Raw genomic sequence first — 27,491 nt, 5'->3', positions numbered from 1 at the left:
CCATAGATCATCCATGAGGTGACCCAAACATTCACATTAATTACGAAGAAAATATTGGTAAGAAGTATTAATGGCTGGTGGAGGATTTACCAATGCAGGAGCCAAAAGGGCTCATCTTTATGAACACAAGATTACAAGCTTCTTCATCTTCTCTTGCATCGTGGGCGCTATGGGTGGTCTCTCTTCGGCTGTGATCTTGGCGTCTCCGGTGAGTTGATCCTGCTCATATATAAGAAACTTTTAGACAGATCCGGTGCCTTTTGTCATTGATGGTGCATCCAATTAAATTGCACTAATTCAGTCAAATAAAATCTTACTCCCTCCAATCCTCATACATAATTTTTAGAAAAAATTCACACATCAATAAAGTCCTCATCCTCATAAAAATGTATATTATATTTCCTTTTTTAACCTTAGTCCCAATTGTCAATGTACTTCATGATGAATGATAAATAAATTTACTTAAAGAATTAGGTTAATAAATACAAGGATAAAATGAGTGATATAGCTTTTTTTCTCCTATGTATAAAAACAGAGGGAGTATGTGTCATTATTTTTAATGACTTTACTTTTATAATAAAATGCCTATTTAATTTTTTGTCTTTTCTCACTCTATTATCATATGAATGTCATGGACCATGGGTCTATCCAAGAATTTCTCTTCATGCATATAATATATATATATATAGAGAGAGAGAGAGAGAAAGAGAGAGAGAAAGAGAGAGTTAATTAATGAGAGAATTACTTTAAAGTCCTACTCAATACAATTAATTAAGACAACTGAATTTAAGAGAATGACAATATAATATTAATGTTAATGAACCTCGGAGTAATTAATTATCCTAAGTGAGAGTTGCATGTAATTAATTACTCAAAGGTTAGTCGCGTACGTATGGTTTATTCATGATTTAATTATTATATATTTGCGAAGGTGGCGTGACATCGATGGATGATTTTCTGCGAGAGTTCTTCCCACGTGTGTATGCGAACAAGCACGCGCATCTTAAAGAGACAGATTACTGTAAATACGATGATCAGATATTGACATTGTTCACTTCTTCTCTTTACTTTGCGGCGGCTTTGGTTTCGACATTTTTTGCTTCAAGTTTAACAAAGAATAAAGGTAGAAAAGCCAGCATCATCGTCGGATCTATAAGCTTCTTCATCGGAGCTATCATCAATGCAGCTGCAATGAACATCGCCATGTTGCTCATTGGTCGTATCCTCCATGGCGTCGGCATTGGATTTGGTAACCAAGTTTGTTCATCCACTGTTCTCAGTACACAAATTGAAGATCATTTTTTGTTTAAAGTCAAAAGTATTAAACCTATACATATATATAGAGAGAGGTTAAAGTAGACATTTAATCTTTTAAATTTACACAACATTTTATTTTAATTCCTTAATTTTATAAAACTTTTTTAGTTCTTTAACTCTAACACTATCAATTTTATTCCAAGAAAATTTTTTATTGATCTTTTAAATATTGACAAAACATTCTTAAATATTGATATATTAAGTTTAATTTTTTTAAAATAATAATGATTGATACAAAAATATAATCATTCATTTGAAACTCACAATGTTAAGGTTAAATGATTAAAAAAAAACTCTCTCCATTCCTATTTATAAGATATCTTCTAAAAATAATTTTTGGTTCAAAATATAAGACACCTTGCAACAATTAAATCACTTTTTCCAATCTTACCCCCTAATTTCTTGATTGGTGTAAATATATTTAATGTGCTTGTATTATTTTTTAAAGTCAAGGGTAAAAATAAATTTTACTTTTTTATGATATCAAGAAAAAAAAAACTTTTCTGAAGATGTGTGAAATAATTAAAAGTGTACTATAATAAGGATTAGAGGAAGTACTTTACAAAATTAAAAAATCAAATTAAAACTTTATATAAAGTTAGAGGATTAAAAGTATATTTTTTCATATATATATATATATGATTTTGAGAGAAAGGTTAAAATTGAAAATTTGAAAATTCTACCCGAACCACATTCCATGTTATGGGAATTATAGCATAAGCGGTGCATGTTAATGTGGGTGAATCAATAATAGACAACGTACTAATCATATTTGTCCAAGTTAATTATTTAATTGTTGGAAAACAAAAATATGCAGGCCGTTCCATTGTATCTTTCTGAAATGTCTCCAGCGAAAGTACGAGGAGCAGTGAACCAACTATTTCAGTTAACAACTTGTTTGGGAATTCTTGTAGCAACCCTAGTGAACTACGGCACAGAGCAGCTACATCCATGGGGATGGAGATTGTCTTTGGGTTTAGCCACAGTTCCTGCAACATTAATGTTCATAGGAGGCGTGTTGTGCCCAGAGACACCAAACAGTCTCGTTGATAGACCCCATGGCACAGATGACATAGTATTAATGGCAACAAAGCTTGAGGATGGTAATCATGAGCATGGTGACATGAAAGAAGCCCAATACTTCCAATCCAACGTATCTAAAGACCCATTACAACATATTGGAGGTCCAATGACAAGAGCTCGAACTAAAGTCATAAAGTAAGCCTTATTCAATCTTGTGCAAGAAGTTCAAGAGCTTGGAGAGCATTAAGGCACTCCTCTCAAGCCCAAAAGAGAGCATCTATACGTGTATAATGTACTTAAGATCCAAACTCATGAAGAGTCAAGTTCAAGATATGCAGACCTTAGCCCAATGCAAGGAAGACTACAAGTTGAGCCTCTTGCAAGCAAGGAGGCATGAAACCCTAGTGAAGAAGTCAAGGGTGGCGTTATTTTAAATTCTTTATGATTCCTTGATTGTCTCCTAAATTATTTTCTATTTTAATGATCCTTTGATTTGATTTCCTATCTTGAGTCTAGTCAAAGGTTAGAATTAATTATAGTATTAATTTCTAAATTTTATAATCCCATAATTTTAGAATCACATCTCTTAAATTATGTGGCTGAATATTTTATCATTATTTTATATTATTTCTCCTTTTAGTATTAGAAAATTAGGGTTTTAATTTTAGGAAATATTCTTTTCTATGAGCCTATATAAATTAGGCATGTTCTCTCTTGTAAACAGAATAGAAATTGAATGAAATTATTCATTTTAGAGTTTATAACTCTTGTGAGCCTTAGTGCTTTGTGGTGGCATCCTATGTGAGAAACAGACGTGATTAAAAGCGTGATTAACTCTTGTGGTGTCTTTGAAGGTTGAGGTTTCTAGAGGTAGGTATTCTATAGAATCTTTTTCTTGATCATTATGCAATTATTTATTTCATATCTTTCTTTATTTTTATCATAAATTTCGTCTCTTTCTTTTTGTTTTTATGTTTTTGTTGTGTTAGGGTTCTGACCCTAAACTAGCACGATTCTACTTTTGCGTCTCTTATCAGATTGGCATCAGAGCTTTGGTTGCTAGTTTTGGTTCAAATTCTTGTCATTTCTTTTTTTTTCATCTGGAGTTATTTCTTTTTGTGATCATCTCTTATCTACCCCATCTACTTCTATCTTTTGGTTTTTTTCTTCTTCATCTTTGTGACTTTTTCATCTTATGTGAGTTTTCATTTTATTAGCCTTAAAAAAACCTAGAAATTCGTGCAAAAAAAGGGCAAAAAAAGTGTTAGTGTGTTGAAAAAAAGAAAAAAAATCTGAAAATTAAAAAAAATTACAAAAAAAATATATTGCTGTGAGTTATGACTGTAGAAAAAGGCTATTCTTGAACTCCAAGTCACCAAGAGGTTGCCTAAAGAGAAAAGTCAACTTGGGTGATAAGAAAGTCTTATACATTGATCACTTTCTTATTTTTAATTTTTGGTAGCACTTTTCAAATTCTCTACTCTGTTATTTGCTATTTGTGCTACTCTCTTATTTTATTTAGTTTTTTATTTTTGCCTTTGAGTATTTGACTCTTTGATTTTTATTTATTTCTTTCTTATTTTTTTCGTCATGTGTGGTTTTTCCTTTAGCAATTTTAATTTTATTTAAAAATTTTACTTTCCTATTTGTTTCAAAATTGCAAAAAAAAAAAAAATCCTTTTTTCATCTTGTGCTTGTTTTCTAGTTTCCTTAATTTAGAAGATATTCACTTGATTGTTTCTTAGTTTCTTGATTTGTGTTTGATTTCACCATTAGATTCTATCCACAAGCTTAGTGAGTGGTAAAAGGCAAGTGTGTTTTTCATCATTAAAAAAAAAGCCATTAATTTTTTTGTGAAACACAAGTGACTTCATTTATCTTGAGAGTAAACATGTGAGTTTGTGTGTGTGAGGACCCTTTTTATCTTATATGATTCTAGTGCTTCTATGAACATGAGAAATAAGGATGAATCCCCTAGTATTAATATGAACTCTATTTTAGAACTTATCAAAACAAAGTTGCAGTAGTTTCACTTAGAATTTGATCATAGGTTTCATATAAAGGATAAAGATAAGCCAGAGACTTCCTCTTCTAAAGGAAAGAAGCGGAGACCCCCAGTGATGATGAAGAGTATGAAGAGCCCCCTTCTCCTAAGGGAAAGAAATTCTTAAAGCGTGATGTTGACTTATCGGACTAAAAAGTAAAGTGTCCTTCATTCAAGGGTAGCAACAATTCAGAAAAATACCTTGATTAGGAAATGAAGATGGACTAAATTTTTATGACTCTTGATTTGTCTGAGTCAAGGAAGGTAAAAACTGCTTCTTTGAATTTCACTGACTATGCTATTTATTGGTGGCAAGATTTGCAGTACAAAAGAAGCCAACTTGGGAAAAAGCCCATTAAAACATGGGAGAAGCTTAAAAGGTATTAGAAAAAGGCTTATGTCCCCAACTACTACTACACAGAGCTGAATAGAAAATTGATAATGTTTTCTCAAGGATCTATGACAGTGGAGAAGTATGTGCACGAGTTGAATATCTTAAAGTTTCGTGCAAACATTCAAGAAAATGAACGTGAAGCAATGTCAAGAATTATGGATGGCTTAAGGCCAGAGTTGAGAGATAAGCTTGACTTGTACACTTTTGTGGACAAGAAAGAGCTCATACACAAGGCTATAAAGTTGGAGCAGAGAAATAAGAACAAACATTCCAAATCCTCTTGGAAAGACTCTAAGACAACTTCCAAATGGAAGGATTCCAAAGCCAAAGATACATCCCTGGCCAAGGAAGAAATAAAGACCAAGTACGAGGGTAAAACTTCTAGCCCTAAACCTTCTTATTCATCTAACACTTCTCCTATTAAGTGTTTCAAATGTCATGGTGTGGGCCACATGGCGAGAGATTGTAGCAATAAAAGAGTTATGATCTTGAGAGATGATGGTGGCTATAATAATGTGCATGAAAGTGATAAAGATGATGCTGATAATGTTGATGATGATTCTACCTTCTATGAATCAAATGATGAGCTTAAATGCAATGGCATAGTTGACCCTATCTTGGTGGCAAGAAGAGCTCTTAATATTCAACCAAAGGAAGATGATGAACATGAACAATATGAGCATGTCTTTCACACTAGATGCTTTATCAAAGAGAAAGTGTGTAGCATGGTAATTGATGGTGGTAGTTGCACTAATGTAGTTAGCACTTTACTTGTAGATAATTATCTCTACCCTTAATTCCACACCCTAAACCCTAAATTGCAATGGTTGAATGATTGTGCTGAAATTAGAGTTTCTAAGCAAGTATTAATTACTTTCTCTGTTAGGATTTATACTTGTGAAGTATTATGTGATATAGCCCCTATGCTTGCTAGACACTTGTTATTAGGTAGGCCTTAGTAGTTTGATAGTAAGGCTACTCATGATGGTTTTAAAAATTGTTACAAGGTGCCTTTTAAAGGCAAGACTGTTATATTAAATCCTCTTAGGTCTATCCAAGCCTATAAAGATCAACTAAAGATTACAAGCAAAGGAGAGATCTCCTTGATTGTGGCATGAGTGAGAGAGAAAAGAAAGAGAGTATTACTTTACTTGAAAATAATTAGAAGAAAGGAAAAAAGAGTGGTGAGAAGGTGAGAAAAGTAAAAAATATAATAGTGGGAGTGAAGGAAAATAGTGAAAAGAAATATTATTGTGTGGGAAAAGTGAGATTCAAGAGGCTTTGATGAGTGAGTAAGCTCTTATTGTAATTTCCAAGAATATTTATTTTTCTACTGACACTCTTGACCCCACTTTGCCTTCTAGTGTTGTCTCTTTATTGCAGGATTATGGAGATCTATTCCTTGATGAAATTCCTGATGGACTTCCTCCCTTAAGAGGAATTGAGTATAGGATAGATTTCTTGCCCAGAGCTACTATTCTAAATAAGCCTACTTATAGGGCTAACCTTGAAGAGACTAAGGAGATCTAGTGCTAAGTAGAGGAATTGATGATGAAAGGCTTTGTGCATGAGAGCCTTAGCCCTTGTGCTATCCCTGTTGTCTTGGTGCCAAAAAAGGACAGATCTTGGAGGATATGTGTTGATTGTAGAGCAATCAACAAAATCACTGTAAAGTATCGTTACCCTATCCCTAGACTTGATGATATGCTTGATGAATTGCACAGTGCATCTATCTTCTCTAAAATTGATCTTAGAAGTGGTTATCATTAAATTCGTATGAAAGAGGGTGATGAATGGAAAACTACCTTTAAAATTAAATTGGATTATATGAATGGTTAGTTATGCCTTTTGGTTTGACTAATGCTCCTAGTACTTTTATGGCATTAATGAATCATGTTTTTAGAAAGTTTATAGGCAAGTTTGTTGTGGTTTACTTTGATGATATTCTGATTTATAGTAAATCTTTGACTGATTATATGAATCATCTAAAAATGTGTTTGACACCTTGAGGGAATATAAGCTATATGCTAATTTTAAAAGTATTTCTTTTACATGGACTCTGTTATCTTTTGAGATTTATTGTTGGATTACAGGGAATTCGTGTGAATAAGGAGAAAGTTAAGGCTATTTGTGAATGGCCAACCCTTAAGAATGTAAGTGAAGTAAGAAGCTTTCATGGCTTAGCAATCTTTTGTAGGAGATTTGTTAGGGATTTCTCTAGCATTGCTGCCCCTCTTAGTGAACTTGTTAAGAAGAATGTGACCTTCAAATTGGGTGAAACATAAGAAAGGGCTTTCCAAACCCTGCAGGATAAATTGACTAATACCCATTTACTTATTTTGCCTAATTTTTCTAAAGCATTTGAAATTCAATGTGATGCTTCTAGTATTGGTATAGGTGCTGTTTTAATACAGGATTCTAAGCCCATAGCTTACTTCAGTGAAAAGCTTCATGGTGCAGCTTTGAATTATTCCACCTATAACAAAAAGCTTTATGCTCTAAAGAGGGCCTTAGAAACATGGCAACATTATCTGTGGCCCAAGAAATTCATCATTCATTCTGATCATAAAAGTTTAAAGTTTCTTAAGTCTCAAGGTAACATTACAACAAAACAGTATATTTCTCTCAAAACTAATAAGGTGAGACATTCTCTATGATTTTCTCCCGGGAAATCTCTTATATGAATGTTTTCATGAATTTTCTCTCAGTTTATGAAATAGAGAGAAAATCTGAGAGAAACGTGAGAGAAAGTAAGCGCGCTGTGGTAGGAATTTATTCTCTTGAACAATATCGAGAGAAACATTTGGTAGAATAATAAATAAAAAACAAAAATTGTAAAAAAATTTGTATAATGTTTCTCTCGGATAAATCAGAGAGAAGATTTCTCTCAAATTATTCAGAGAACCTTAATATTTTCTCTCAAAATAATCCCAGAAAAATTGTTCTCTCAGAAGTAATCGAGAGAAGTTTCTCTCAGAAAAAATTATAAAAAAAATTCTATATAATATTTTCTCTCATAATAATATGAGAGAAATATTTCTCTCAGTAATGTTTGAGAAATGCTTAAATTTCTCTCGAAACTTCTGAGAGAAATGTTCTCTTAGATTATTCTGAGAAAACTTTGATATTTTCTCTTAGAATTTTCTAAGAGGAATTATTTTTTTATTTTTCAAATTATAATGATTTTTGTTACCATTGAAGTATATATATTTTTTTAAAAGTAAATTAAATTAAATTACTTGTGAAATATTAACCAGGAACTAATCATCATTTTAAGTTGTGAATATATATAAAAAAAATCTTATATTTGATTTAAGGATTTGTAATATTAAAACAATAGAAAATAAATTAAATATATTGTTGTTCATATGTGTTATAACCTATTGCATAATGATATAGACATTGCACTAATAACTTGTTTGTCCTAGTTCATAAGGTGAAATATATAAGTGATAATTGTTTAATTAATTACTTGTAATATGTGTGAAATAGTGTATGTTTTGCATTTATTGTCATGCGCATGCGTGCACATAGGTATACATATCTTGTATTATATTCTCTTGGTCCCAACTTATAAAAGAATACTGGTGGTATTTTGTTATATGTAATCTTGCGTCATTTTATCTTATAGTTTGAGATGCAATATTTAGTATGTTATTTTTATAAAAGAAATTTAAGAAGAAAGAAGCTTAAGGGAAGAAGTTGATAAATAGTAGTTTCTCAATTGTAATATTGAAATATAAATAATGAGCTTTTATGTATAAAATAATGTAAAATAAATAATATTTTAATAATTTTCATTGTTAATAAGGATTTTTATATAAATATAATAGTTTAGGATTATTGTGTGTGTGTGTGTATTTATATAATTATGCGTGGGATAATGAGTACATGGTGCTATAGCTCAATTGGTGATAATAAATTATTATTTATATCCCTCACGTGTTGAGTTCAAAACTCCAGAAGTCTAATTTTTTTTATTTTGCTGGTACAAAAAAAAAACAGTTAAATGTGAAGCAATTGAAAAAAAGAAAAAAAGAATTTCAAGTTATATCTGAAATCCTTAATTTCACTTTCACTTTCACTGTAGAATTTCATTTCCCTCCCCTCTATCACTCACTCCTGCTGCCTTTCTCTTATAGGTCATCCTTTCCTCTTCATCTCTCCTCACCTTCTTCCTCCACTGTAGCTCCTCCATTTTTTTTTTGCCTTCAGCGTTCTCGCATCAGTAGATAGAGAGCTTTATCATTCGAGTTCCTCCATCAATCTGTTAGGTACTGTTTTTCCCCTAATCCATTTTGGGTATTTGAGTCTATATATTTCTGCACATGTTTTCTTCTTATATAATATCCTGTATGTGTTTGTGTGTATGCGAAAGAGAGAGAGAGACTTGAAGATTAGGAAAAAGAAAATAGGATAGTGGAGTGAAACTATATTTATTCGTGGATTGTACAGAGCTAAAAAAGGGAGAGAGAAGATTGGGGTTTTAAATTTGTTAGGCTCTTGTTGGGTATTGATAATAAAATGAACTGTGCTTGAACTTTCTTTTGTCTTCTTTGCTTTCCATGTCAATGAATTGGCCCCCACCAACTTTGTTTTTTTATCCTTTTTACACGCATGTTTTACTCACTTGCCCAACTTTGTAGTGTTTGAACTTTCAGGAATCTCATATAGCTTTTAAACTTCATTTTAATTGTTTCTCTTTTATTCTTTTATTAATATAATATCCTTTATTTCAAAAAGAAGAAGAGAGGTAGAGAAGAAATAATGGACATAGGAATGATGCATCCATCAAGTGGTCCCTGAAGACTTTGTTCTACTTTTGTCACCTTTGTTATTTTAGATTGGACCTATAATGAAGTTCTTGAGGTCTCTAGCTGAATCATAATAAAAAACAATAAAATTTGTCCTATCTGCAATATTATAAACACATGTTAATGAGTGTTTAAAGGATTATATTCGCCTTTCTTTTACTATATCAAGCTTCACTACAAATGTTGTAATTTGAAGTATTATGTTCTAATTTGAAGTAGGATGTTCTAATTTTTTTCAACTTAAGCACTGTCTCCCTTTTTACCAAAAAAAAAACAATTATTTTCATATTTTATCATGTTCTAATTTATGTTTCCCAAGTAAATTACACCTAAAATTAAGCCAAAAAGATATACATAATTAGTCAACAATCTCTATCAAATAGTCTAGAATTTATCAATTTGATAAAATAGTAACTAAATAGTAACTACAGAATTAAGCTAGGTATTGTTCTATTTATTTCTTATTTTTAAGGTTCAAAAATTCTATAGATGTATGTGTTTGTGTGTAATTTTAATTTAGTTAATACTTGACTTAGTGATTAAACAAAAAATTACTTAAGTTAATGATTTCATGTGAGGACTCATTAATATAGTTTAAGCGCATCCTAAGTTTATGGTTGTTTTCATTTGAATCCCCTGTCATAATCTAAGAATATTAATTATTGTCTAGTAGAATAATTTTCAATTAAAAAGTGACCAATTTATAAATTTTGCAAGCATTTAGGGAAGAAAGAACTATGGCTATGCTTTTTATCTTCCTTTAAGCTGACAACATTTGTGAAGCATAAGGATATAAGGTACATTTGTCTAATTTATGAGTTTAACTTTTTGCACAATTTTTTTTATGTTTTAAGCTTCTAAGTGAAAATTAGGCACATGATTTGTTAAAAATTTTTATTTTTTTTAAAAGGCACATTATTTTTTTTTTATGTTTTAAGTTACTACACATATTATTTGTTCAAAACTTCTAATAATGAACATGTGCTCTTAACTTTTTCATGTAACAATATGTTTTAAGTGCTGCTGAATAAAACTTCTATGTTAGCATGTAGTTCATAAATAGAGCTATCTTATGTAGTTCAAAAGAATATGTGGTGAAATAATGGGTTATATACATATTTAACTAATTTATCTTGTTAGATGGAACCTCCCGAGCATTGTCATTGGGTATATAATAGAGTGGATGAAAGAGGTAAGCATACTGATGAGTTCCTTTATGGGGTGGAGGAATTTATTAGGTTTACTGGCAAAGGGGATGAAGGAAGAAAAATAAGATGTCCATATGTATCATGTAGAAATTTGAAGCAACACATACCATATGATGTTAGAAAGAATTTATATAGGAAAGGATTTACAAAAGATTACTATTATTGCCATTGCCATGGAGAAGAACATCCCTAAGTAGCTCTAATTGATGTCAACATTCGCATGAGCTCCAATCTGTATGAGCAAATGGTTATGGATGTAGCTGGGCCATCATTTAATGAACATTCTGTTTTTAAGGAGGATCCTAATCCCAATTCTGCAAAGTTTTATGACATGCTTCATGCTTCACAGTCTTCATTGTGAGATGGATGTGAAAATCATACTATGTTGTCAGTAGTTGTCAGGTTATTGAGTATTAAGTCTGATTATAATGTCTCAAGTATATGTGTTGATGAAATCATCATATTAATAAATGAGATATTGCTTGCTAATCATCGCATGCCTACAAACTTGTATCAAACCAAGAAATTGGTTGGACAACTTGGTTGTGGTTATCAAAAGATTGATTGTTGTGTAAAAGGATGTATTTTGTACTATGGTGATGCAATTAAGGATAAATCATGTCAATTTTGTAAGGAATTAAGGTTTAAGGAAGAAAGAGTGAGAAAAGGGAGGATAAATAAGGAGATCCCAGCTAAACAAATGTGGTATTTACCACTTGTTCCAAGACTACAAAGGTTATTTTCATCTAATGCCACTGCTAAGTATATGAGTTGGCACATTGACAAACATCATGAAGAAGGTGTGTTGTCCCACCCATCAAATGAGAGTTCATGGAAGCATTTTGATCAAGCTTATCCAGAATTTGCATCAAAGCCAAGAAACATTAGGTTGGGGCTTTGTGCTAATAGTTTCATTCCATTTGGCTTGGGTTCACGACCATACTCATGTTGGCTAGTAATTATTACTCCTTATAATCTTCCCCTTGGTATGTGTATGTGACATGAGTACATGTTCCTAACAATCATAATACTTGGGCCAAGCAATCTAAAGAGTACAATTGATGTTTTCTTTCAACCTCTTATTGATGAGCTGAAGATGCTTTGGCAAGATGGTGTTCTAACTTATGATATTTCTTCAAAACAAAATTTCACTTTAAGAGCTGCCCTTCTATGGACTATAAATGACTTTTCGGCTTATGGCATGTTAAGTGGCTGGCAGACATCAAGGCTATTAGGATGTCCAATTTACATGGGTTTTTCAAAAGCTTTTCATTTAAAACATGGCAGAAAAACTAGTTATTTTGATTGTCACAGGCAATTCTTGCCTGAGGATCATGCTTATAGGAGGAACAAACAGAGTTTTCAAAAAAATGTTATAGAGAATTCACCACCTCCATCAAGGTATTCAGGAGATGAATTGTACGATCAAGTTAGGGGATTCCTAAAAATAATTGATAAACAAACATGCGATTAGAAAGGTATCTAGTAGAACATAATTGGACTAAATGTAGTATATTTTAGGATCTACCCTACTGGCGTGATCTCCAAAATCCATACAACTTAGATGTTATGATGATGGTGGTGAATGCGATGATTATTCTTCTATTTCTATCTTCAATTATTTGGGGTGGCCTTTTGAGAAAATAACTTAAAACACTCATCTTCTTACTTCAAAAGAGCAAGCTGCCATAACAATGTATATTCTTCTCAATACTCCTGAAGTCAAACCTTTCCTCAAGTATGAATATTCAGTCTTTGATATAATGTACATATTTGCTACTTCACATTCTCAATTATATCATGTAGTTGATTAGTTTATGTTCTAATACAGTTCTTATGAGCAATCAAGTGGTGATATCAATGAATTTCCTGATTGATTCATAAATTATGTAAGTTGAATTCCTTATCTTTAAAATCTTTTCAATTATTCTCACATTTTGAAAGAAAATAACTATTTGTTCTACTTTTTTCAAATAGATTTAAATCCTCAAAATGGGATACAAGATAAGTTGCTAATTTCTTTAGCTTGGGGTCCTAAGACACATGTGCTTACATTCGATCAATATCTAGTGAATGGTTATAAGTTTCACACAGCTTCTTGGGCAGAAGGAAGGAAGACCAATAATAGTGATATAAGTGTTAAGGGAATAAGTCATAATGGAGTTGAATATTCTTATCATGGTGTGTTGAATGAGATTATACAATTAGATTTCACCGGTGACCTATCTTGGTACTTGACAATCTTCAAATGCATGTAGTATGATCCTACAAGTTGTGGGACTCGAGTTCATCCAAAATATGGAATTGTAGATGTTCATTCCAAAAAAAAGATATATAGGGAATGATGATTTTATCTTTACCCAACAAGCTAAACAAGTATGTTTTACATAATATCCTAAATTAACTCCTAAAAAAAAAAGATTGGCTTGTTGTGATAAAGACAAAAGCAAGGAATATAGTTGATGCACCTGATTATCGTTATGGAGCACCATTTCAAGATGAAGCCAATAATCCTCCTCAGTTGATTGAGGGTGATGATATGCCATTTGAAGTTAAGGCAAACCTAAGAGATAATACTGTCCATATTGAAGAAGTCAGTGGCATAAGCGTGAGGGAGATTACCAGTGATGAAGCAATTGATGAAAGTTCTGATGAGGACTTAATTCATACTGACTCATCTGAAATTGAGGAGGAACCTCCAATGATTTTTATTTATCTAATGATTGATAAAATATTGGTAAATCATGTTATTTAACTTACTATTATTTATTACATTTTTTGCCTTCTTTATTTGTGTTAATTGTCTTTAACTTATATTTTTTTTTTCATGTTTTAGATGTCAGATTCATGAAGGAATAAGGACAAAAAAGGAAAAGGTCTATACAAAGAGAGACCACCTCGACCCTTAGCATCTAGGCACCTATCATCATCACAAGGTATAAACTCTCCACCTATTATACATCATGAGCATATATCATCACCCTCCTCTACATCTCAGCACATTCATACGACTTGTAGTCCTTCCCCTCTTTCTGATACACCTTCTGATAGGAATTCACCAAATATGGTGAGCCACAAAATAAACTCATCTAATAGTTTTATGCTTCTTAATGCTGGGTCAAGAGCAAATGATAGTCGTTTAGTTATTAGGCCGTATGGTTCTAATGAGTAAGTATTTCTTTAGATAACTTTATTTATATTAATAGTTATTAGGTCATTGCTATTAATTTTGATGACTATTATTTTTCATAGATTCTTTCCTCATGCTCCAACTATATCTGGTTTTTCTGAAATAATTAAAAGTAAATATGAGCATGGATAGCCTGAGTTTAAAAAAGTTCCAACTGATGTCAAGAAGTTATGGTTTGGAGAATTCGAGGTGAGAATTTTTGTTAAAGTTATATTCAATCCTTATTTATCATATTTATCTAACAATCTTTAACATTTATGTAATTAAGATTTGCTTGGGATCTTGCTTTTGATGGGGCAATCTATCAAATATGGAAGAAGAGAGCTAGTTCAATCTTTCATTCATCACTATGACACATTCATAGTGGAAAATGTAAAGGTGGTTGGATGCTTGAAAAACCAAGAAAGGATTTAGAAATATATTGAAACAGTGAAGAGTTCAAGAAAAAAATCCACCACCAACAAGGCAAATCGTGCAAAAGGTCCAGGATACTGCAAACATCGAGGTGGTTGAGTGTCACTTTCAGATTATAAAAGAAAGATGGTAAACATTTGTCACATGCTCTTTACTTTTTTATTATTTTATGAATTTCTAATTTCTTTTGTTGGAATTTTACAGGAAGATGAGTGTGGCCACAAGGTCCATCTTCCTGAGGTATTTAAAAAACTCAATATGATGAAAAAAAAGGGGATGGATTTCTGAGAGAGCTGAACAAACATAAGTGAGTTATTTTAAGTTTGTTTATATAATTGCAAATTTTGATAATTAATGATTTATTATTCTTCATTAATGCAGAAACTCTTTGAGCAACTTCGTGATAGTTAAGACCCTACATTATCTGAGTCTGATTCCACTTTATGGATCAAAGCTGTGGGAGGCAAGTAAAAAAGGGCATTGTTTTGGATTAGGAGAGCAAGTTGGTCTTCTCAACTCATATAGCTCAACTACATCCAATTATGGTGAACTTACACAGTTAAGGCGTCGTATGGAGGACATATTTCAACAAAAGTTAGGTGAAAAAAATCAAAAGTTATGAAGAAAGTTTGGCTAATGTCGTAGCTAGAATGGAGGCCTAACAAGAAGAAATGAGAGAAATGAAAGCCACACATAAAGCTCGAGAAAAGAAATTTAGAGATAACCTATCACAAAATCAAAAGTTTTTGAAGAAAATGATGGCTCAATTTAAGGCCTCCACCAGTCATAGTGTTCCTGTAATCGATGCCTAAGAAGATGAGATGTCTAGTAGTGATGATAGGTCAGATGATGAGTCTAATGATGATACTGATTATGAGTAGATGTTTAGGATTTTTAGTAATTTTGTTATATATTATAACTTTGATTAACTTGTAAAGAGTTTTATGGAAACATCTATTTAAAATGGCTGTCAAAAAATTAGTGCTATTGCATTGGTGCTATTATAAAATGTTGAAATGTTAATGTCATAGGGAAGAGGACTAAAGGGAACAACATTGATATCAATATATAATGTCATGTTCTCACAGAATTCTCTCAAAAACTTCTAAGAGAAAATGTTTCTCATGGAATATTCTGAGAGAGAGGGTGACCAAAGTAGCACACGTCCTATGCGTGATTTCTCTCGAATTAGCCCGAGAGAAATATGTTCTCTTAAAAAATTTTAAGAGAACTTTCTAACTTTCTCTCGGAATTAGTTGAGAGAAATTTCTCTCAGATAATTTAGAGAGAAAGTTCTCTCCGAAAATACCAAGAAAATGTTCTCTCAAAATTACCCGAGAGAAATTTCTCTCGGGTTAACCCAAGAGAAGTTCTCTCGGATAGTTTGGAGAGAATATAGTTCTCTCAAAAATTTTAGAGAGAATATGTTTCTCTCAAAATATCACAAGAGAAAATATTTTTACCTATGAAAATTTACTCTTTTTATTTGAGAGAAATTTCAAGAGAAATAAATTTTCTCTCGAATATCTTCACTTTTCTTTTGGAAAATTTCCAAGAGAAAAGTGTTGTTTTGTTGTAGTGTAATTTGAACAAAAGACATGCTTGCTGGATGAAATTTATTGAAACCTTTTCTTATGTGATTAAGCATAAGCAAGGTAAAGAAAATATCGTTGCCGATACCTTATCTCGAAGGTATACATTACTTTCCTATTTACATGCTCAATTACTTGGCTTTGCGATTCTAAAAGATCTTTATAAAACTGATTCTGATTTTGAAAATATTTGAAAATCTTGTGAAAATCATGGATTTGGTGATTTCTTTAGATTTGATGGATTTCTTTTTAAGAAAAATAAATTATGCATTCCTATTTTTTCTATGCGTGAGTTGCTTACTAAGGAAGCACATAATGATGGTTTGATGGGACACTTTGGTGTAGAGAAAACTTTGGCTATTTTGTCAGATCATTTCTTTTGGCCTCACATGCAGAAAGATGTCATATCTGTTTGTGATAAATGTATTAAATTTAGACAAGCAAAATCTAAGGTCCAATCTCATAGACTTTACTCTCCTTTACCCGTCCCCTCTCACCCTTGGGAATATATCTCTATGGATTTTGTAATTAGATTGCCTAAATCTTTTGTAGGTAAAGATTCCATATTTGTTGTTGTTGACAAATTCTCTAAGATGGCACACTTTATTGCTTGTGCTAAGACTAATGATGCTGTTAATATTGCTGACTTATTCTTTAAAGAGATTGCTCATTTGTATGGTTTACCTAAGACTATTGTGAGTGACAAGGATGTGAAGTTTCTTAGTCACTTCTGGCGTACCTTATGGTATAAATTAGGGACTAAGTTACTTTTTTTCACTACTTCCCATGCATAAACTGATGGTCAAACTGAGGTAGTTAATAAAACTATGACTACATTATTAAGAGCAATAATTCAGAAGAATTTGAAGAATTGGGTGAATTGTTTACCTCATATTGAATTTGCTTACAATAAGGCTATTCATTCTTTTACTTTTTATTCTCCATTTGAAACTGTTTATGGTTTCAATCCATTATCTCCTATTGATATTTTACCTTTGCCTTTCTCTGAACATGCTAACACTAGTGGCACGAAAAAAGCTAAGTTTGTGCAAGACTTACATGCTAAGGTTAAAACAAACATAGAGCGAAAGAATGAGAAATATGCTAACCAAGCTAATAAAGGCAGGAGATGTGTGATCTTTAAGCCTGGAGATTAGGTTTGGTTACATTTAAGGAAAGAGAGATTTCCTAATCAAAGGAAGTCTAAACTTCAAGCTCAAGGAGATGGACCTTTTCAAGTTTTAGAAAGAATTAATGATAATGCTTACAAGATTGATTTGCCTAGCTCTTATGGCAATGTTAGTGCCACATTTAATGTTTCTGATCTATCTTTATATGATTATGCAGATTCGAGGATGAATCCTTTCTAATTGGGAGGGAATGATGGATCCCATAGCACGGATGACATAGCATTAATGGCAATGAAGCTTGAGGATGATAATCATGAGCATGGTGATATGGAAGGAGCCCAATACTTTCAATCCAACGTATATAAAGACCCATTACAACATATTGGAGGTCCAATGACAAGAGCCCGAACTAAAGCCATGAAACAAGCCTTATTCAGTCTTGTACAAAAAGTTCAAGAGCTTGAAGAGCATTAGGGTACTCCTCTCAAGCCCAAAGGAGAGCATCTATACATGTATAATATACTTAAGATCTAAACTCATGAAGAGTCAAGCTCAAGAGATGCAAACCTTAGCCCAATGCAAGGAAGACTACAAGTTAAGCCTCTTGTAAGCAAGGAGGCATGAAACCCTAGTGAAGAAGTTAAGGGTGGCATGATTTTAAATCCTTTATGATCCCTTGATTGTCTCCTAAATTATTTCCTATTTTAATGGTCCTTTGATTTGATTTCCTATTTTGAGTCTAGTCAAAAGTTAGAATTAATTATAGTATTAATTTCTAAATTTTGTAATCCCATAATTTTAGGATCACATCTCCTAAATTATGTGGCTGAATATTTCATCACTATTTTATATTATTTCTCTTTTTAGTATTAGGAAATTAGGGTTTTAATTCTAGGAAATATTCTTTTCTATGAGCCTATATAAATTAGGCATGTTCCCTCTTGTAAACAGAATAGAAGTTGAATGAAAATATTCATTTTAGAGTTTATAACTCTTGTGAGCCTTAGTGCTTTGTGGTGGCATCCCGTGTGAGAAACAAATGTGATCAAGAGCATGATCAACTCTTGTGGTGTCTTCAAAAGTTGAGGTTCCTAGAGGTAGCTGCTCTAGAGGATCTTTTCCTTGATCATTACCCCATTGTTTATTTCATATCTTTCTTTATTTTCATCATAAATTTTGTCTCTTTTTTTTTGTTCTTGTATTTTTATTGTGTCAGTGTTCTGTCCCTAAACTAGCATGATTCTGCTTCCGCGTCCCCTATCACTTGTGGAACAAGGTAGGATAGAAGTAGCAAGAATCATATTAGAGAAGATAAGAGGAACCACAAATGTGGACGCAGAATTTGAAGATATGGTAGAGGCAAGTCGAGAAGCTCAATACATAAAGAATCCATTCCAAAACTTGTTGCTGAGAAGGAATAGACCTCAGCTTGTGATTGGAGGGATAGCTATCCCAGCTTTTCAACAGCTAACAGGGAATAATTTGATCCTCTTCTATGCTCCTGTCATCTTTCAGAGTTTAAGGTTTGGGAATGGAGCTTCATTGTACTCATCTGTTATTACTAGTGTTGCCCTCCTTGTGGCTCCTCTCATCTCAATGGCTGTCGTCGATAAGTTTGGCAGAAGAGCCCTGTTCTTGGAAGCTGGTGCTGAAATGTTAATCTACTTGGTAATCCCGCAACTCATATCTGTGTTATTAAATAGCCCTAATTTTGATAAAAAAGTACCATTTCGTTACTGTTTGGATAATATCTAGAATCAATTTTAGAAATCAAAACCATGATTTTATAAAAATATATCGAAACACCCATGCTATACTTTAAAATTAATTATGAATTCAAAATCATGTTTTTTAAAAATATTCAAACATCCATTTTACATGCTAAAATTATGAATCCAAAACCATGATTTTTTTAAAAAATATACAAATACTTCTTATTATATCAAAATCAATTATGAAGAAAACATATGATTTTTGGGTAAATTTTTGAAAAATGTATAATTAAAAAATTGAATTGAAAAGTATATAATAATAGCTTATGAGATAACCATAGTTCTAGGTTCATAATTTATTTTGGCATGTATGGAGATGTTTGAAATTTTTTAAGAAACTATGCTTTTGAGTTCATAATTGATTTTGATATGTATAATGGGTGTTCAGATTTTTTTTTTTAAAACATGGTTTAGGATTCATAATTGATTTTAACATGTAATTTGGGTGTTTGGATATATTTTTACAAAACTATAGTTTTACCATATTTTCAATTCTAATTAAATTCAATCTTACAAATCAATTTTATAGATCAATTATATACCAAACAACATAATCAATTATATTCTAAATCAATTATAGTAATCAATTTTTTCCATAATCAATAATATCCAACTGAAATCCAAACACAGCCATAGACATCAATCACAAATTAAGTTAACGATACATTCGTATACATATATGTATATGCAGGTGGCAGTAGCGGTAGTTTTAGCATTAGAGTTTGGTGAAGGGAAAGACCTGTAAAGAGGGACAAGTATATTTCTAGTGATAGTAATATTCTTGTTTGTGTTGGCTTATGGAAGATCGTGGGGTCCACTAGGGTGGCTAGTTCCGAGCGAGCTTTTCCCATTAGAGATAAGGTCGTCGGCACAGAGTGTGGTGGTGTGTGTGAACATGATCTTCACGGCATTGGTGGCACAATTCTTTCTAGTGTCACTGTGCTATCTCAGATATGGAATATTCTTGCTGTTTGAAGGATTCATTGTGATCATGAGCATGTTCGTATTCTTCCTCTTGCCCGAAACAATGAAAGTTCCGATCGAGGAGATTTATCTGCTATTTCAAAACCACTGGTTCTGGAAAAGATTTACTGAAGGTGATGATCCTTCCCAGTTCGTTGACAATACTGCTTAGTGCTTATCTCTGTACTATTCCATGAAGAATAATTCCTGTATATTCCAATGGAGTAGATTGATTGTGCGTGCAAGGCAGCCTAGCTAATGTAAGATATGTGACTTTCTATTTATGTGAATTAATTACAATGGTATAATTTTACGAAAGATAGAATACAATGGGAATGAGGACACTATTCAGTAGAGTCAGTAAATCAGATGGTTCGTGCTTATTTAAATCGAGTTTAAAGTATCCTACCTTCTTTAAAAAGTTTATATAGTCAAGTTCGGCCTTAATTTTTTTGGTCGGGTTTGAGTTGACCCATTAAGCTTGGCCAAAATTACTGACTCTACATATATATAAAGCCAAAAATTTTGATGATAGGATTTATTTGGGTCGAATTCAATTCTGGCCAAGCTTATTCGAATTGAGTTAAAAATATCCTACACTCTTAAAAAAATTCATATAGCCATGCTCGACTCTAATTTTTTTCAGGCAGGTTCGAGTTGACCCAAATTACTAGCTCTACTATTCACATTTAACTTTATGTGTGGGATTTTATGTTAATTGTCGTGGGAATCATAAGATTCGTTTTAATTCCATGTTTTATTTTAAAAATGAGGGGAAAAAAATAGATCATTGAAAGATAAAAACCTTAATTAATTCCTTCAACAAAAATGGCTTCTTTTTCGTGAGATTGTGTGATGAATCCTGAGAAAGGTAGCATGTAAGATTCTACATTTAATGGCCGAAGGACTAAATGTGTTTAGCCAGAGGGAGATAGAGATAGAAATAGAGATAGAGAAAGAAAGAGTCTCGAATACTACTGGAAGAAGATTAAGAGGGCAATCTAATAATTAGACAACAAAACTTGTTATTACCTCAATAAAATCTCATGAGACTTTAAATTAATTTTTTTCATTTCATGGAATTTTTGAGTAATTAAAATGTTTTTGTAAGACTTAATTGTGATTTTTCCTTAAAAAGTCTCCTGCATGCTTTTTACAAGTGCGATTTTGATTTCTTCCTCATCTTCTCTATTCATCTCCATAACAAACCCGTGCATTCTCATCCTTAAAATGAATCAAAGAATAGGTACCAATATATATTGGTCAATTAATGTATTTTAATCTATGTGATGATATAATTAAGTTCATATTTAATTATTTACTATTATATGTATTTATCTATGTGGAGAAACGAAAACAAAAACCACTGGTGTGGAATATTGCTAGAAGTTATTATAGTTAAATTATTAAAATGAATCTCTCCTTATTGAAGTTAGTGATCATACATATAAAAGAGAGATCCATGGATATACGACAGAGGCCATGTATATAATAACACGGGTATTTTTGGTTAACCCTCTTGCCTGTCGTCATATTACATTACTGATGATAATATATTTAATTTGACTTTCACTTCACAATCTTAAAATTTTAATTATAGTTCTTAATACCCACTGCCGCTGCCCCCCCCACCTCCACTTTTGCTGCCACCGCCACCATGGCCGCCACCTCCACCATTGCCACCACTTCCTCCTTTTCCACCACCACCATAACTACCTCCTCCACTCCCTCCTTTACCACCATTTCCTCCATGACCACCTCTACCACCGGCACCACCTCCATAGTTACCGCTGCCGCCACCACTTCCTCCTTTTCCTCCACTGCCATGGCTACCTCCTGAACTTCCTCCTTGACCACCACTGCCACCTTTGCTATCACCCCATAGCCACCTCCACGGCTACTACCTCTGCCTCCGCTTCCTCCTTTACCTCCTCCACCGCTGCCACCACTTCCTCCTTTTCCTCCACCCCCATGGCTGCCACCACCTCCACTTCCTCCTTTGCCGCCACTGCCACCACCGCTACCCCCACTGCCTCCTTTGCTACCACCTCCATAGCCACCCCCACCACCACCTTTCCCCCCTCCTTTCTTACCTCCACCGGAGCTGCCTCCTCCATTACCTCCCTTACCACCACTTCCACTTCCTCCATGGCTGCCACCACCACTACCGCCACTTCCTCCTTTTTCCACCGCCACCATAGCCACCACCTCCACTCCCTCCCTTTCCTCCACTAGCACTACCACTGCCGCCACCATAACTGTCTCCACCACTACCTCCACCTATTAAATAAGTACTGCCGCCGCTGCCGCTTCCTTCTTTTATGCTACCACCATTGCCAATATTAGTTGAATTCGTCTGTTCAGCAATTATAGCTTTTGAATCTTCCGTAAGAGCTTCTGTAACGAAAAACAAAGCATAATTAAACATTGACCAAAGGAATGATCTAAAGAAAAATAATCCTAATTAATGGGATTAAATTTAATAAAAGTAACTAGTCTCTCACAACATGAAAAACAAAGGATGGAATTCTCGTCGGGAGAAGTGTTGACCGTGTCTCAAACATAATTGCCTTTTAATAGGAGATAATACTTGTGAGAAATAAAAAGAAAAAGAATCCTAACTTGTGTGTCCGTGCTTTGCTTCAGGGAATTATTCCCCATCAATTTATGTACGTTCAAGTTTTATGGTAGATTTATTTTAATTCTGATTTCGGTTCTCGTCAAGAAAATGAAAGTATTAGCGTTATAGGTTTTTTTTTTTTGCCCAATTATAAAGCATTATTGGTTTGGACGATCATATTTGCAAGTCCAACCTATGTGAAACTTGTGATTTCCCAACTTAAAATTCTACATAGAAAAGAAAAATTCAAGTGTTTTCTACGTCCATAAGATAGTAATTTATGTTAGCCTAAAAATTATGCATACACAAGGATATATATATATATATAGATATATCCTATGTATATTTATCTACAGAGACATATACATCACACAAGTGCATATTTCAATATCAATATATATTTATATATCTATAATTTATACCAAGAAAAATCACTATTTAATAAGCCATAAAGAGTACCACTTTATATCAGATCCTTTGCAATGCATAATACTCACAATCTTCCTAGATATGGAACTTTCTAAATATTTAGTTATATATAAATAATTTTTTAATTTCTAAAACATTAAATAATTAAATCGCATCAAAAATTTACCTGGGTGCAGTGTTTAACGTTTTTGAATCATCTGCAAATTCTAATTCACATATCGCATTTCATTAGTAAAATAATCAACTAATTAGCTGCATGGGAGCTTTGTACACAAATTTGGCAGTTTAAAGAATTTAGCATTTAAATCCTATGAAGTTGATGTTTGTCATTTTAAGAAAGAAAGGGAATACTTCATATTTTATAAAAAATAATAAAATGATAAAAAATAATAATAATGAAAAACTTCACAGAAACTCACAGAAATGTATTGTCTCAGTTGTAATTGTTTTTTTTTCTGATCTTTAAAAAATATGCATTGACAGTGGAAAAGAAATAATTAATATTGCACATAGTTCTCAAAAATTGTGTCATAAAGCATGCAGCAATTTAATTCGTCAAATGTATTGTAGCTAGTAATTAAAACTATTATAATCAAATCAAAATAATGGTAGAAATAAAAATTAAACTTATTAATGTTGGTTTAGGATTATTCAAACCTTGTAGCTCACCATTAGTTGATGGCTCATGCCGTGCAGCTACCAAATTAGAAATGAGAACCACACAAACAAGGAAGCAAGAGAGAATGAAGGCCTTGAAGATCATTGTGATCATAGACTTCAATTTTTCTACTTGGACCTGCTCTATAAGATCAAATATATAGAAATGTAAAGCAAGAACCAACCAAACAAACAAATAAATATTGCTGCATGTTATGAAAATGGGTGCAAATTACAAGGCTTTCGCACTGTAGGGTCGTTTTCTCCTAATTCGACACGCACACTATTGAAGCTTTGAAGAAAGACGTGTGTGTGCTGATTCGTGCTAAGTAAGAGACTGAAGTAAGGACATCTGGCACGTAAATTTGGATAATATGCAAATATGTTTTAGTTTTGTGTTAAATGGGAAGCCTACTTAAGTCAATTTAAGTAGATTCACTCAGATCCTGAATTCATGAAGTCTTCGTTTAAACAATATTTGCACTTCTAATTACTCTCTTTATTGGAAAATTATAGAACACTTTTTAAGAAGATTTAACGTTCTAAAATATAAGATATTTTGAGAATGGTAAAGTTTCCTTAAATAAGCTTATTTTAATAGTGTCCTTTCTCCCTCTATTTAATTTCTATCCTTCTCTTTTTCCAATAATGTATTAGAAAAAGATGTTTTTGGAAGCTTTATTTTTTTGTTTTTAAAAAATAAAGTTGTTTAGTGTATTTAACAAGATTTATTAGTATGTGAGATTTTATGTAAAAATATTTTATAATTTGGGACGGAGAGAGTACCTCATTAGAATTAAAGACATATGGTTAAGTTATTAAATTTTCCTAAAAATATAATAAATTTCCAATTTTACACCTATTTAAATAATTTTTTTCTTAATTACATCCTCTTTGATAGTTAATGAGTTTGAATAAGGGCAAATTAGAAAAATGCAATTAATAACCCATCAAGTGTCTTATATTAAATATTAAAGAATCTTTCTGGAAAACGTCCAATGATAAGGATATGATGGAGTATTTCATCCTAAATAATCTACCATTACCGTACAAACATAGAATAAAAAGGTATTGTTTGACTTGATAGATTTGAATTTAAAATCTTAGATTTAAAGTCTCATATTTAAAATTTATATATTCAAAAATCTTTATTTGGATAATGTAAAAAAAAAATTAGAGGTTGAATAGATATTAGCTGAGATTCAAATTAAAAATGAAAGATTGAAAGTGATAAATTTAGCTGTATTCTTCAGTCGGTGAGAGTCCAAAAAAGAGATCAGAGTAGGACTCCGAGAGTAGCAGATAACCAATAGAGAAAATATGCGAAAAAGAAAAAAGGAAAAGGAGAAGATTGAAAATTATGAAATTTCAAATAACTAAGACTGTAAAAAGATCAATTTGAAATGACAAAAATTATATTAAAATATGAATTTAAATCATATCCAAATCTATAGAATTATAATATATATATATATATATATATTATATCTATCTAAATAAGTACAACATTATGAAATATCTGTTTAAATGAAGAAGTTATAAGGTTCCCAGTCAACATATTACCTAAACTGATAGCTGGAAGTTATTTCAGATTTTCATGTTAGTGCCTAGTTGCCCTTATTTCAAATTCTTACTCGGCTCAAATCTATACACGTCTTTTTTCAATGCTTCAATGGAGTGCGTGTCAAAGGAGGCGACAAAGGACCCTATCCTTGGATAAAACCTAGTAACCTCCATTCATTTTTACTACAACAATAAGAAGCAGCTTTATCCTACTAACTAGACTTAGCTATATGGATTATACGATGTCATTATACTCTATTATTTATCAAGCATTTAGAAATATTGTTAATTAAGAGGTTTTGATTAACAACTTCTATAAGTATTCTCTTTGGCATTTCTCTATCTCTCTTAGCAAGGCTCAATGTGATATGTTTCATATAACATCCTAGATTTTAATCTCCAATTAATAACTTAATTATAAGAAATTTTGAGGTATTTAAGGAAATTTTGAGATATAGGAATGGAATTTCCAGACATGTGAAAGTATTTATTGAGAATAAAAAAATTTAAAAATAGATAAAATAAGTTTAAAATTTTTTACCCAAAATAAGATAAATAATAAATATTTAATTTTGAGCAAAATAATAACAATAAAAAGATAATAAAATTAATATACGTGTATATGTGCAGGAGTGGATAGGTGTATATAAATATATTTATAATTTATAATTATAAAAATAATATTATAATATATTTTCAGGGTTTGAACCCTCATCTCAGAAATGTTGGTAGTAGTTCTTGCCAATTCTACCAAGCGCCCATTGATATATTATAATATATTTATATATACAAGAAGGAGAAAGAGAAAAAGGCATGCGTGTGGGCCCAAAGCCCACTCCACCCATTTATTTACCTAAACCCACACACGTTCATGCTTCATTCCAGCTGCGGCAGCAGCGAGTGAGAGAAAAAGAGGGGAGCTAACGCGAGTCAAAGAGAGTTTAGATTTAGAAATATATTCAGATATCTCGATTTGAATTTTCTACTATCAGGTAAGTGTTTTAAATTTTTGGTTTTGTCTACTTATCTTCCTGGTTTTTAATTTCTTGAAGGTGAAAAATATAGGGTCCAATCTATTAGAGTTTTTTTTTTTTTAATGTCTTTTTCCTGATAGAAAATTTCTCTAATAATATGTCTAGATCTATTTCAATATTTTAGGAAGTTTAATCTATATATATGAATTGTTTACCAGGTTGCAGAATTCTTAGAGTAAGAATTGAGGGAAAAAGTAAAGATTTGGGATGAACATAGGCTTTATATGAATATTTTTAAGTTGTACAAAATTCATTAGAAATATAAATATGGACAAACTAGCTGATATAAAACGGTATGGATTTGAAGAAGATTTTGGGTTCTCCAAATGTGGCTTTAAGGCCCTAAAATAACTTTAGGATAATCTTAGAGTAGCTTTAAGGTACTTTTTCGATAGTTTTAAATTTTAATACTTTTTGTATGTGTGTGACTTCTATAGACTCTTTTTGAGAGCTCTTTATTGTTTGGGCTGATGCATGACTATTTGTAAGCTAAAGAAAAACAAGTAACTCGGAATTTTTTCATATTCCTACAAGCTTTGTGTTTGATAATGAATGTGAATAATCATAAATTTAATTGTGGAAAATTTATATGTTACTTGAATCCTGTCATGCATACTTATAGCTTAGCTATATATAATTGTTAGCATTTCTTTTCAAGCATGCTTGTGAATGTAGATTAACAATGTATATTTTATGAAAATTGTATATTACTGAAGAGTAGTTTGTTTTTTTCAAGCATGTTTATAAATTGAGTTGATTGAATGAGATATTTTTATTTCTTTTCAAGCATCCTTGTATGCAATATAAATTTTGTATATGTTCAGTATGTATGAGATGATGATGTTGATGTATAAATGAATTAGTGACCATGTGATTTACCTCCATTGTGCACATAGTAGTTAGCCTCTTTTAAAGCCTCGTTCCTCAATATTTACTTAACTATGTTTGTAAAGGGGGAACATAGGACAATGACACCTCTTGTTGGATTCTTCAAGGAGGGAACCATAGTCTACGCTTGAGCTCTATACCTTTAGCTAGATACATCTTCAACTCCAAAAAAGCTTGGTCACTCCAACATCTTGAGCTCTAGATGGATTGTCTTTAAGCCTATGGTTCTAGTCAGTAGAATAAGGATGGATGGAGTAATAATAAAGATTATTGGTATTGCATATTAGCATGTTATAAGCTATATCTTATGAAATTCTTATGTCATTATTGAATAATTCTCATGAACACTTGTATAATTGTTGTATAATTGTGTGGTTGTAGTTTGTGTATGTATGATTAAATTTTAGGTTACTAAAATGTTATTTTTCACCCCTTCTTT

At 32.0% G+C, this 27,491-nt stretch overlaps 1 protein-coding gene and 1 pseudogene across 1 annotated transcript; one reads left to right on the top strand and one right to left on the bottom strand.

Annotated features, from left to right (window-relative positions):
• Positions 1 to 70: 70 nt before the first annotated feature.
• LOC129317463 (sugar transport protein 14-like) lies at positions 71 to 20,033 on the top strand (annotated as a pseudogene).
• Positions 20,034 to 21,451: 1,418 nt separating this feature from the next.
• On the bottom strand, positions 21,452 to 22,117 carry LOC129317462 (uncharacterized). Its single transcript, XM_054961788.1, has one exon. The coding sequence runs from the start codon at positions 22,115 to 22,117 to the stop codon at positions 21,452 to 21,454; it is 666 nt and encodes a 221-aa protein (XP_054817763.1).
• Between the last annotated feature and the right edge of the window lie 5,374 nt (positions 22,118 to 27,491).

Source organism: Prosopis cineraria, unplaced genomic scaffold (assembly GCF_029017545.1).
Source record: "Prosopis cineraria cultivar Desert tree isolate PC_DT_omini unplaced genomic scaffold, ASM2901754v1 PC8, whole genome shotgun sequence".
Taxonomy (NCBI): Eukaryota; Viridiplantae; Streptophyta; class Magnoliopsida; order Fabales; family Fabaceae; genus Prosopis; species Prosopis cineraria.
This window is presented reverse-complemented; position numbering and strand designations above follow the sequence as displayed.